The 14,049-nt window shown below is 40.6% G+C and overlaps 1 protein-coding gene across 2 annotated transcripts in view; it reads right to left on the bottom strand.

Annotated features, from left to right (window-relative positions):
• Nucleotides 1-13,451, bottom strand: part of SPAG7 (sperm associated antigen 7) — a 382,071-nt gene extending 368,620 nt beyond the window's left edge. Inside the window, exon 1 of one of the 2 annotated variants that reach the window (XM_044077096.1) lies at nucleotides 13,339-13,451. In XM_044077096.1, the coding sequence (XP_043933031.1) occupies nucleotides 13,339-13,423 (85 nt within the window). In that variant the 5' untranslated portion in view covers nucleotides 13,424-13,451. Of the gene's footprint in view, nucleotides 1-12,886; nucleotides 12,978-13,338 lie in introns of those variants that run through there. The other variant, XM_044077097.1, reaches the window with a different exon arrangement.
• Nucleotides 13,452-14,049: the final 598 nt, after the last annotated feature.

The raw sequence follows: 14,049 nt of genomic DNA, 5'->3' as shown, positions 1-14,049 counted from the left end.
TTTAAACTAGGATGGCCTTACTATGTCTAAGCAATTCAGATCTTATATCCCAGCTCAAAAAAATAATTTCTTTAGTTACCTCCATTTGCTCATCCAATACTTCTGACAAGAGTACGCTGCAAGGAATTTTTGAAGTCTGTCAACTCATTACACTCCCAAGTTACCTCTTTCATCCCCCATCACACCTCCAGCATTCGCCATCTACCTGAAGAAAATTTCTTTGGAGTCTACTTTCATCATAACCTATGCAAACACTTCCAAGTAAAATCCTAACTCTTCTAGACTTTTATTGAATACTTGGACCCATACTGAATACTTGGACCCATACACATGTCCTCCCTGTTGTCTCCTAATCAATTACTTATCCAATCTCTTTTCCCAGTCTTTTCTAAGCTCCTCCGATTCCTAGAGCTATTGTGCAGTACTTTATGTGCCTCACTAATTATCCCTTAACAGCAACTTCTACTCTAGATTAAATTAAAAACTCAACCACAGTACGTCTTTCACGTAGGATTCCCCTATCCCTTTCTCTCTGCCTACACTCAGACATGAATCTCTGATAGGGAAGACAGTCTCTAGCCAGCAGTCCAAATGTCTTCTTGGCCACTTCCCGTTTTATTACCTTTCTCTCTTTAGTTATTTGCCCCCAATACCTTAGCTCATTTACCAGTTTTATCCAATGAATTCTAGTCCCCTCTTGCCTATTTTCTGTACACCTAATTGCATTCCTCCATATTGGCAAAATCTCCTTTCTCCATCCTTATATTGGCTTACTTCTTGGAATACTTCCTGCTACTTTATGAATATAATATTCTGTACGGCTGTTATTCTCCTTTAGGATCTGCATCCAAAATCCTGCTTTCTCCTTCTTTTAATTCACCCATTTCATCATCCCTTTCCACTCTGAATTATAGCTTTCTGCTTGTGTTATGTATATGAGCCTTAAGTGTGTATGAACCTTCAAATCAGGTAATCCTAAAACACCTTGTGCTGTTGAAAGATCAGGTTAACCCGCTTGACCCTTGCCCTCTTCCCCTCCAAGATAAATTCATTCAGTTCTTTATTGATTACTTTCCACAACTTCGCCTCTGATTAATAAAAATATACTTGACTGGCTTATAAAACAAGAGAGTAAAAACATATTTCACTGCTTGTATCTTACTATCCATATCAATAAACAAGAGCTTCCAGTTTCTCAGTTTTTGTATTATCTTTTGTTTAATCTTTTCCCATATACCCTTAGCTGCCATAACAGAATCCTTTTTAATCTATACTCCTAAATACTTCATTTAATAATGTTATCATAAAAAATGGGTATTGCTAGATTATTTTGTGTGTGTGTATACATAGCCTTTATTTTATCTTCACTAATTTTGTATCTCTAAAAGACATGAAATTGTCTCAAGAGTTCCACAACACTGACATGTCTTTTTCTGGTTTTATCACATACAAAATATCATCCTCTTCAAAAAAAGGCAAATTTCTTGATTATAATACCAATTGTCAAAGTGTTTACCTTATACATTGAACAAACAGTAATTAATACCCACTACTTGTAAATATTTTCCAACTATAATTTTATAATTATTGTACAACTATTACACAACCACACACACATATATATTGCACATACTTTTGGATTATGCACCAATACATTATTTCTCTCATATTTATTTCAGAACCTTTCTCTGGAACTCTGTTGAAAATGGGTGCTGAGTCCCAATTAGACCTCCCCTAGTAAATAAAATAAATAAATGAAATTAAAATATTCTTTCCAAACTTTACTTTTTGGGTTCCTGACTGAGTAATTGTGCCAAAAATTGCTGTCAGGGCGTTTGCACTGCAGTGTTTGTTATCCTAAACACTGCAGTGTGCACTAAGCAGATATCCTACTTTTATGTCACAGCTTTGCCTCCAGTGACATCAACACATAGAGCTACATCTCATGGAGCCTCTACCTCTAAGCCCATAAGGCAAGTCACCACACAATCCAACATTCTAGTCATTGGAGACTCCATTGTGAGACACACTGATGTCCCTCTCACCAGGCTGAGTAAGGAGAAAGTTACAGTCAGTTATTTATCAGGGACTAGGATCCGTCATATTACGCATGCACTCAGGTCATTGGATCACAATAGGACCTGAGTGCATGGATCAGTCATAGTCCATGTGGGAGTAAATGACCTGAGACGTACCCCCCTAGACTATATGAAGAGACATCACAGAGCTTTTGGAATATGTGCCTCAGGATAGTTATGATCCTAGCATTGAGCAACATTTTACCTTCTCCAAGGATGATGCCACAATATGAACAAAATATGATTGACTTTAACAATTGGCTTAGTTTCTGGTGTCATTCTAAGGGGGTGCAATATTTGTCAGCATAGGAAATGGTCAACAGACCATGCTGCTTTGCCATGGATGGTCTGCACCTCTCCCCTCTAGGCTTTAGAACATTAGCTAAAACATTGTCTTCCCTCATAGTGCCTTTTAGGTAATGCCAAACAGAAAGTACTTCCGGCATAGCAAATGAAAACCAAGAAAATCTAAAGTTATTACTGCTCAATGCTAGGAGCCTAAACAAAAACTCCACTCCCTGGAAGCCCTCTTTACCCTAGAGAATGCTGATGTCTGTGCGGTCTCAGAGATGTGGTTTAAAGTCACGGACAGCACACCAACAGTGCAGGGTTATAATGCCTTCCACACATTTAGACCAGCTACTTTACAGGCAGGGACTAAAGGTGGAGGTGTTGCTATTTACATCAAAAATTAATATACCTCAAGGCTGGTCAAACAGGACAATGCACTTGAGCTGCTCCATGTTCAAAGCACCATAGGTAAAATCCAATACCACTTCCCTGCAACTTCCCCCCTCTATTAACCAGGAAACCCATACCATGTATTTAAACTTATTAGAAACACTAACCATCCAACCAAATACCATATTCATGGGTGACTTTAATTACCCCACTATTAACTAGGAATCCAACACAACATCAAACGTACAAGCAAAGAGGTTCCTGGATTTTGTAAACACAAACTCTCTGGACCAGATAGTCAATACACCAGAGGTGCAACCGTACTGGATCTGGTCCACACTAATATGGGAGAGTGCTGCACACTCCCTACTGTAATGCCTTCCCTGGTAAGGTTATACCACAAAATGGTCTCCTTTGAAGTAAAAATAAAACCTGGACCCCCAGCTAAACTGGGAATATTTAGAAACTATTCTAAGGCTAACCTCCTGCTATTGAGAACCTGGCAAAATTTCAAGCCTATATAAACCCTGAGAACACTTCTGCCTATGCAGAACTGTTCACAGAAACTCTGTACAAGCATGTTAATAGCCGCATAGAGGCAGCTGTACCCACCCCGCATAGAGGCAGCTGTACCCACCAGAAAGAAGTACAGAACTAAATGATAAAACAAGCCACCCTGGTGGAATCACAAAAATCAATCGGATGTATACCAGGAGGAAGAAAACCATGGCAAAAATTAGGAGGTGCAGCACCCAGCAGGATAAAAGCACTCTCAGACTAAACAAACAACTCGGAGGACAAAGTCTACCAAAGCCAAATTTGAGGTAAGTTTGGCCTCCTAGGACAAGGATAACCACAAAGCATTTTTTAGCCATGTCTGCAACCTCAAAGGCAATACACAATTATGTGCAGAGCTCATTGTAAATGGAACCACTTATACTGAGGCAGAAGATATAGCAAACCTCCTGGATGATAAATTCAGCTCCAATTTTACTCCTCTCTCCCCCTCAACCTTCCCTCAGGAAATATCAAATATAACTCCCCCTACAATCACTAGAGGACAGGTCACTAATGTTCTAACACCAAGAACACTGCATCAATGGGCCCAGACAATATCTCAGGATACTTTCTAAATAGCATGAAACATGACCTACCAGGGCCTCTGGAATTACTATTCAACTGTAGCCTTCAAAAAGGCTTCATGAATGGAGAAAGGCAACAGTCATCCCTCTGCACAAAGGTGGGACATCTACAGACCCCAGAAACTACAGACCCATAAGTCTCACTAGTCTTACATGTAAAGCTATGGAAAGAATTACCATGGAGATGATCAACAGAGATATAGTAATACTCCAGACACTGGATCCAACCCAGTTTGATTTCGTAAAGCGCAGATCATGCCTACTCAATCTGGTGGACTTTTTTGAGAAGGTCACCAAAGCAATGGATGAGGGCAAAATTGTTTACACTGCCTACCTTGACCTGGCCAAGGCATATGACACAATACCCCCCACTCAGGCATTGTTGACAAACTCACTTTTGCAGTGTCAAACAAACCTACTATTTTGCTGAACACCAACAAGGATTTCAAAATCTTTAATTTTACTGACATCGCTATTGATCAACCTTTAGTGGAACTCTTAGCGAAAGGAAACACATTTGTCCCCGATACTAAAGCTGACTTGGTAAAAACAATTATTGATTTTAAACTTTTTTCTAGGAAACTTAATTTGAATGCATTATTTGGGGGCAATCCTGCTGACAACAGTAGGCTACATGTGTCCAGTACCTTTTCACCGGCTCTACATGAATCCATAGCTCTTTTTGACACAATGTGTGAACTTGACCTGAGATGTTCCTTACACAACAAAAGTATACAAAGTTATGTTAGACCTAACATAACACCTGAAGAAAAGTAACTTTTATGGTCTATTAAGGAAGCTGGTGTTAGGGTAATGCAACCAGACAAAGGCGGCGGTGCAGTAATTATGGGTCAAGATGATTACGCAAATAGGATGTTGAGTGTTTTAAGGGGCGACACTTATGAAGTGAAATCTAGGCACGAACTAAACACAGCATACAATAGGATTTGCACATACTTGAACAACCTTTTTATTGAAGGGAAAATCGACATTGCAGCCTTCAACTACCTTTCCATGTTAGCCCCTAGAATCCCTAAACTGTTTGGGATTCCTAAGATTCACAAATCCATCCACGATCCACCAATGAGACCACTGGTTGATGCTAGGATTAGCATGACATACCCATGCACCAAATTTGTTGACAACATACTTAAAAAATATGTCGTCATGGAACCGGACATTTGCAAAGATTCATGGTCAATCTTACAAGTCTATCAACGACCCTGAATTTGACCATAACCTCAACTTCCTTATTGTGGATGTGAGGGATCTGTACTCATCCATTCCACATGAGGTGGGTATTAAATGGGTCAACTTCATGTTGAGAAAGAGAGGCACACCAACTTTAGATATTTCTTTGGTGGATGAATTACTTGACATCATTCTAAATAGTAACTACTTGATCTTCAATGACACCATTTTTTTACAGAAGGTAGATGTAGCCATGGGTCACCTTGTGGCGGCAGCTTCGCCAACCTCATCATGGCTTATTGGGAACAAGAAATCTTCCAGAAGAATGAAGTTATTAATAACAAAATTGCCTTCTATACACGTTTCTTGGATGATATATTTATGCTGATTAGAGGTGGCGAAGCAGTTGCCATAGAATTGGTGGATTTTTTTCAATTCCACCACTAATTTCCTTTCTTTTACACACACATTTAGCTCTGACCGAATAGCCTACCTGGACGTGGACTTGTGGAAAGACTTAAGCATAAATTCATTGTGTGCTAAAATTCATAGGAAGGACACTTACTCCAACACCTTCCTTCACTACAGCAGCTGTCACCCAACCTATCAAAATAGATGTTTAGTAAAAGATCAACTTGTTAGAACTGCCCGAATGGTGTCAAAATTTCAGATTTCATAGAGGAATGTAACACACTCAGATCTAGGTTTCTGGGCCGGGGTTATCCCAAACAATTGGTTGATGAACTGATTCAAGAGGTTAGTAACAAGAGAGAACAGGGGACATACCAACCAATTTTAAAAGGCCCCCATAGGAACGAGTATCCATCAAATCAGCCCATGACCCACCATACTGAGAGTTTACCCCCACCACCTTGTAGTCTTTTTACATCTTTCAGTACTGATTACAAGACTGTTTCATCCATCCTATAGAAAAATTGGGTGTTTATCCACAATTATAACAACCTTAGAAATAAACTACCAGAGTTCCCTAAAATTACCCGGAGGAGGGGAAAGAATTTAAAACACCTTTTGGAGGTCAATGTGTTACACCCCACTATTAGGAAAGGCATGTTTCAATGTAACATGTGCAATTTCTGTTCTCACATGGATGCAGGGGAACAGTTTAGAATTAGAGGTCAAAAACACAAAGTTAAACACAAATTCAACTGTCAGTCTAAGGCCGTTGTCTATCTTGGCCAGTGCCAACAGTGCCCAGCATTTTACATCGGCAAAATGGACAGGAAACTCCGGGAACGTGTTTATGAGCACACTTATCACATCAAGAAATTAAAAACAATTAACGCACTGGCAAAACATGCAGCCGACAATGTTAACCACAAATTTTTGTTTAGGGCTATTGACTGTGTGAATTCTGATGGGAGAGTTGGTCCTGAAGCTGTCCACCTTGAAGTGTTGGAACTCACGTGGCAAATTCGTATAGACGCCAGCACATTTCCAGGTTTAAATGAAATGTGCTCCATACACTGTATTTTAAAATTGAAGAGCCTTTTAAGATGACTTGGTTTTATTGTCTAGCACTTAGTATTTACTGCTTAGGACCAAACAGTGAATATTACTTCCTAGATAACTTCATCACACATTTTGTTTAGTGCTTAAACATTATTCACCATTTACTTTTTATTATATTATATAAATTTTCAATATCTCATTTTTTATTCTGTTCATTGCACTTTTTAATATTGTAGAAGCAACGTCTTGTACCTCAACTGCCCTCCTCTAGGTGTCTTCGTTGATTTACAACAGGCAGGAACAGTTTTGACTCTTGACACTACCAATAGTTGCTAACAGTTTCAAACTGTTCATGTTAGCCTATATTTTGTCAGTTTTTACTGTACAAATATGTACGTAGTAGTAGTGCTCCCACCGCACGTTAGCTATTTAGTATGCAATTAGCAAGTTTTTACCTTCAGCATTTTACCTTCTGCTTGTGCAATAGTCTTGACACTCCTAAACAACTTTTGCTATTTTGGATATTGTCAATATTTGTTGCACAATTGTGTAAAGGAGCAAGCCTTGGTTTTATCGCACATGTTAATCATCTACTGTTTATGTTAGTAAATGTTGTTGTAATTTGTTCGCCCTAACCACTTGTATTACATATACTGGGCGAACTTTGTTTTTAAACTATAGGCATATTGGGTCAAATCATGACTTAATGTGTAGATCTTACTATTTATTATTTTTTATTGCATGACAGTTTAAATCGGCAGGTACTGCCTTACGGTAGGTGTTCGTAATTTTTAATGCCTAAGGGCAATTGCATGTAATTCGTAATTTTCAAGGTGTCGTGACCCGTTCACAGTGGGCAGGCTCGTGCCCTCAGACTTAGTGCTTTTCACTAGGTCAAAACATGACAATGCTAAAAAACTTACTGGTACTTCAGGACAGCTTAAATCTGCAGGTACTGTCTCTTAAGTATGTGATTGTAACTGTTTTATGCATAAAGGCGAATGCATGCAGCCCATTTTTTACACTGTGCTGGGATCTGCTCACAGTGGGCGGGTTCATGACTTCAGATCTAGAGCTTTTTAGCTTACTTAATGAATTTACGTTTTTAACCAACGGTGTGATGTTTAACTTAATTGTGGAAGATAAAAGAAGGGGCATGTGTGCTGTAACTTTGTCTGAAGTCGTCTTAGGATTGCCTAATATGAAAAGCGCTTTACAATAAACGGTTCAAACTTCCTGCTTTGTGGTGTGGAGAATTGCGTTACTCAGCTCGTTTTCCTGCTATTGTTGACAAACTCAGCAGGTTAGGTACAAACCCGTATGTCACCCAGTGGATAGCCAACTGGCTCACAGACAGGACCCAGGAAGTTAGAATTGGAGAGTCCACCTCTAAAAGAGGCCGGTCACAAGTGGAGTCCCTCAGGGATCAGTCCTTGGACCGCTCTTTTTTGGCATTTACTTCTCAGAAGTCAAGGCCAATGTCAGTGGTCTCTGGCTGACTAAATCTGCAAATTAGGAGCTGTCACTGAATCTCATACTGACACAAATGTTCTCCAAGAGGAACTGATACAGACAAACAACTGTTGTCAGAATCATGGACTAAAACTAAATACCAAGAAATGTATATTATTAATCTTTGGGAAGTCATCCATCCCTGATAACTATCATATTGACAACACACCCCTTAGACTTGACCCAGTAGTCAGGGACTTGGGGACAAACATATAGTAATCTAGCCTTTGATCATCACGTATCTATAGTTGTGAGGAAATCATTCTAAGTTGCGCAACTTATAAACAAAGGTATGGCATGCAAGTCCAAGGAAGTCATTGTTCCACTGTATAAGGAATTCATCAGAACTAACATCGAGTACAATGCCCCCTTTGGTATGTACCTAACCAGGCATATCCAACAACTGGAACGTCCACAGAGGTTCATTAAAAGAAAACAGGGCATAAGTAATATGTCCTATGCAGACCACCTCAAGACCCTATCCCTACATTCTGTCTCCTACAGGCTTTTGAGGGAAGATCTATGCCTGGTATACAGGGTATTGTCAGAGCCCACTCTGATGAACCTCCTACATATCTACAAAACAAGCAGTGCCAGAATTACCCATTCTAAAGAATTAAACATTGCTTGTGATATAAATAGGACCTGCTGGGGAAATAGGTATGCATCCCAGAGACTACCCCATCTATGGAACAGGCTCCCTGTCCATGTGAAGCAGAGTTCCTCCCTAATTACTTGGACAATTGGCTGGGAAACCCGAAATTCATCCCTGGTTTAGCACCTATGTCTCTGATGCAGATGGGTAACCTGTAAATGGTTCATCTCTCAGGCCCATGCTTACACTTATCAAGGGTATCGGAATTCGTCAGAGATTTGGAAGACATGGCTAGGCTTAAAAAGGCCTTTGTTTTCATTAGCCTAGTAAACACCTATGAACTTATGAACCTATGAACTTGAATTACTCAAACTCAACCATCACTTCACAAGGTGATCTTGCTTGAGTCACCTACAGTCCTGCTGCTCTCACAGAATCCACCTGGGAAGAAGACAACACACCAGAGTAAGAATGCAGTCAGGTATGACCAACATATTCAAATTATTTTTCTTAAGTACAAAGTAGCCAAACATGTCACAGTGTGTGCTTTTTAAGATGTACTTTTCCAGAATACTGACAGGATCACAGAAGCACTCCCTCAGCCAAAAGACCCTAAGATCATTTAACAATTATTTATCACTGCACCTCCTCCCTCAGACAGAACTGACAACTATGCCGAGCTCTACACCAATGCTTTATAAAAACACCTGTAAAACTGCACTAACTCGGCTGTACCTGATCGGACCAAAACAAGCTCCTCAATGAAGAGCAACCATGCATGCTGAACAACTGCCATTAACAGGCTTTACAATAAGAGAAAGAAATTGCCGTCTAATAGTAAGAGGGAGTGAGCCCTCCTAAACCGGAAACACTCCTTCCTCAGCTTAAACAAGCAAATAAGACTTCTTGAGAAGTCCTCCAAAGCAAACTACAAGTTCAAATAATCTTCCTCAACAGAGGACAACCACAAAACATTCTATAGTTACATCGGTAACCTAAAAGGAAAGGCCCAGATATGTGCAGAACTGGAAGTTAATGATACCACATATACTGAGCCTGTGGACATAGCTAACCTGTTGGCCAACAGATTCTGTGAAAACTTCACTCCCCTGTCTCCGTCACACGTACCCCATGACATCCCTACCACGTGTCCCCTACCTTGTATCGCTAAACAGCAGGTCATAAATGCCCTCTCTAAGGCCAAAAACACAGCGTCTATGGGACATGATAACATCCCATGCCCTACATGGGCTCCAACAGGAATTAGCAACACCACTGGGTTCTCTTTTCAATCACAGTCTAAGCACTGGCTTCATACCAACTGAATGGAAATCAGCCATTATTCTCTTTCACAAAGGTGGTGCTTCCACTGTCCCCGGGAACTACAGACCTATTAGCCTGACTAGCCTTATCTGCAAGACCATGGAGTGAATCATCATGGACCTTATCAACAAAGATATAGGTAATAACTTGACCCTACTCAGTTTGAATTTGTCTTAGGGAGATCATGCCTGTTAAACCTGGTGAACTTCTTTGAGACAGTCACCAAGGCCCCAAACGAGGGGAAATCTGTGCATACAGCCTACCTAGACTTAGCCAAGGTATTTGACAACATTCCCCACTCAGGCATCATTGACAAACTCACCCAACTAGGCAGCAACCCTTATATCGTTAGATGGGTACCTAACTGGCTCACTGATGCAACTCATATAATCAAAATAGGGGAATCCACCTCCAACAGCAGGCCCGTAACCAGTGGTGTTCCATAGGGATCAATCCAGGGACCTCTATTGTTTGGAATCTATTTCTCAGAAGTACAAGCAAAAACTAAAGGTCTGTGGCTGACAAAGTTTGCTGATGACTGCAAACTAGGAGTGGTCACAAAATCTCCTCCAAATGATGTCAACATCCTACAAGGGGGTCTTACACAAACAAGTGATTGGTACCAACTCATGGCCTTAAACCGAATGCAAAAAAATTGAGTCATTATTCCTTTTGGCAAAACCAATGTTCCTGCTAACTACCACATCAACAGCAACACCTTAAGTATGCACTCAGTGGTGAGAGACCTGGGCACACAGGTCAACAACATCTTTGACCACCATGTCTCCACAGTGGTAAGAGGGGCATTCTGTATTGCTCATCTCATACCCAAGGGCATTGCCTCCAGAAAAAAAAAATTAAAACCTCCCTGTACTCTTCCCTCATCAGGCCGAGAATTGAGTACAATGCCCCTTTTGGTATATACCTTCCTAAGCACCTGCAGCAATCGCAGAAACCACAAAGGTTCTTTACTCACTTGCTGAACTGGGCTGGCTTGAACTCCCTCACCTCCTTCAATGGTATCACCTCTCACTGGCCCACAAACTAGTAAACCATCCACTAAATGTCCCATCCCTCCAGAATCTACTCCAACCCATCGCACCACCAGACCACTAAGATCCAGCAACAAAACTCACTTGCAGATCACTAAAGCCAATAACTCTGCTGGTGAAGCAGTATTCTCTTGCACCACAGCCAAATTATGGAACTCCCTCCCACCCACAATTACCTCCATACCATCATGCACCCACTTCAAAACTTTACTAAAAGCGCACCTAAAAACATGCTGGCTATGCCCTTGCAACTCCCACTCTAATATCACCCACCCCATCCAACCACTACCTTTCTTTCCACTCCACTAACTACCTTAATTATAGCAAGCTCAGATGCTCATAAGCCTAGTACTTATTATACAGCAGGAACTTCTTATGTTAACATTTGCTAATGTCTGTTATGTACTTCACAGATAAAGATTCTAGTTGTCTACTGATGTACTATGTTTTTCATCTGTAAATATGTTGTAAGTAATTGCTATGTAAATTAATAATCGCTATGTAATCCACTAACTACTGTCTATTTTAACTGTGGAGCTTTTCTCCCCGGGCCTCCACTGAAAATGGACCTACGTCCAGTCGGACACTCCCGGTCAACAAATATAAATAAATAGTTTACAAGGAAAATTCAAGGTCCCCTCCATCTGTCCTATGGGGGTCGTCTGAAATCACTGTCACTTTATTCTATTTCATACAGACTACTCAGAAGTGATCTCTGCCTTGCATACAAGGCAATCTCTGACCCCGTGTTATTGGAAATGCTTCATATCCAAAGGTCACATGGTATACTGGTTACTTACTCTAATGACCTTAACCTGGTATGTGACATTAATACAACCTGCTGGAGAGACAGATGTGTCTCCCAGAGGTTACCACACTTTTGGAACAGACTCCCACAATGTCAAACAGAGAACCTCATTGGCCCTCTTCAAATGCAATCTGGACGGTTGGACAGGTGACCATAACTTCACCCCAGGGGTTCCACCTGTGTCCCTCCTGGACAGGGGCAACAGGTGCTGATTGTGGAAATAAGGACAATAACTTGGCTAGGTTTGTAAGGGCCTTAGGGCCATTAGCCTTTTAACTTCCTAGGATTCTACGATCCTACGAACAATACTAAAAGTTATGTAAAACTGAGACATACATTGCCACCCCCCACCCCCATACCCCTCAACTTCTTTGCATAAGAAATCTGGACAAAGCCTAACATTATGAGGGGACAAAGTCCCAAAAATAGGGATGCATTTTAAGTATTGTTCTTTTAAACTTACAACATTGCTAGAACAGGATTTATGTTAGCAGGCATTTTTCTGGAGGGTATGAAGTCTGAAACTCAAATGCTTGTCATTATTTAATGACTTTAACCCTTAGTTCATTCCAGTGATTTGTCAAAAAAAAAAGTTTTTATGAGGAACAGACCAAACATATGTGCAAAGAATATGGACAGTCTGCAAAAATGTGCACAGTTGTGAAGTATCACCCCCCCCCCAAAAAATGTGCACAGTTGTGAAGTATCAACCCCCCCCCCCCCTCCATTTTGAGATGGGGTATTAAGGTGAAAGAAGTTGGGATGCATTTCCAAAAACTTTGGTCACGCTCCTATTGTTGGAGATTCTTAGGAAAAGAATTCTCAGCCCTCCTCTCAACCACATTAAAGGGTCGGTTAAAAAAAATGAGTGTTTGTTACATACTGGCACCTCCATAGCCGGCATTCTTTAACTCATATTTGTCTACACAAAATTCACAAATTTTAGCTAGTAGCTGTAAAAGAACGAAGGACAAAACTGACTGGTCTCGGTAATAATCCACGATGTTTTGCATTCTGATTTACACTCTATTTACCCCGTTTTTCATCTGATGCACTTTCACGTGACAAAAGTCAGGTGACATAACACGAATAGCAGACCACACACATACCAGACTACATTTCTACAACTAACGAAGTACAGATTAAAATGTGTGCTGGACCGTAGTGCAATCTAAAACTAACCGTTTCAGCACCAATCAGTGATGACGTCTACACTGGAGATGTTAAGCCAACCAGTGAACAAGAGAAGAAAATTTTTACATAAATTATTTAAACCGTTTTTGATGGATAGATAGAAAAGCCATCTGATGGCCGCGAAATCGCTAGCACGTTGTCCAATGGGTAGCCGCGGGAGGAACAAAACTCGCTTAGTCAAAATAGGAAAGAGCCGGTATCGAAACGGTGTTCTGATACAGGAAAAGGTGTCATTAAAGTGAAAGAAACCACAAAATCAAATGAGAAGAAAGCAGGGACACGGTGTACTTACCGCGAGCCCTGCGCCGACTTTCCGGGTCGCCGGTGCTAGGAGGCTTTTCCATGGAGCTCAGAATTGAACCGAGAAGGTCGGCCATCTTGGACAGACTGACCTCCTGCGGAAGCATCGCGTTCTTAAAGGAGCAGAACCCTTAAAGGCACAGCGATCTTAATAAGTTACTGGCTCACAAATACGAGTTTGCTGTATTTTCAATCTTGTTTTGAGCATCATTTAAAGCAGTCAACAAATATTTGTGTGTGTGTGTCATACTATCTATCAACTGTCCAGATTGTTTTACTCTTATATTTGGTCCTTTCTTCAGAAAATTTGTAGTTTTCTGGCAAATCATTGAGGGTCGAAGTTACTAGTGACGTACATTTGAGTTTCAGGCTTCAAATCCTTCTGAAAATACATAATTCAAATCTTGTTATTCTAGCAACTTTCAAAGTTTATAGGAATAGTATTTAAAATATGCCCCCCCCCCCCCCATTATATCGGTCTTTGTGCAGATGCCTTACACTGAGATATGTGTGTGTTAAAACTAGCGTTTGTGTTTGTGTTAAAACTAGCTTAATGTGTTTAGTTTCTGCTTGTTTAACCCTCTGACACCTATTATTTGTGTTGACTGACACCCCCCTCTAATTTCTCAGCTACCTGTACGTTCTCCGCCGCCGAGTATTAAAAAAACATTGCAGATGGTCGGAAAGACTATTTTTCACAAGA

The sequence above is a fragment of the Protopterus annectens genome, chromosome 7.part0 (genome assembly GCF_019279795.1).
Source record: "Protopterus annectens isolate FY-2018-M chromosome 7.part0, PAN1.0, whole genome shotgun sequence".
Classification (NCBI taxonomy): domain Eukaryota; kingdom Metazoa; phylum Chordata; order Ceratodontiformes; family Protopteridae; genus Protopterus; species Protopterus annectens.
The sequence above is the reverse complement of the archived record's forward strand: the minus strand, read 5'-3'. Positions and strand labels throughout refer to the sequence as shown.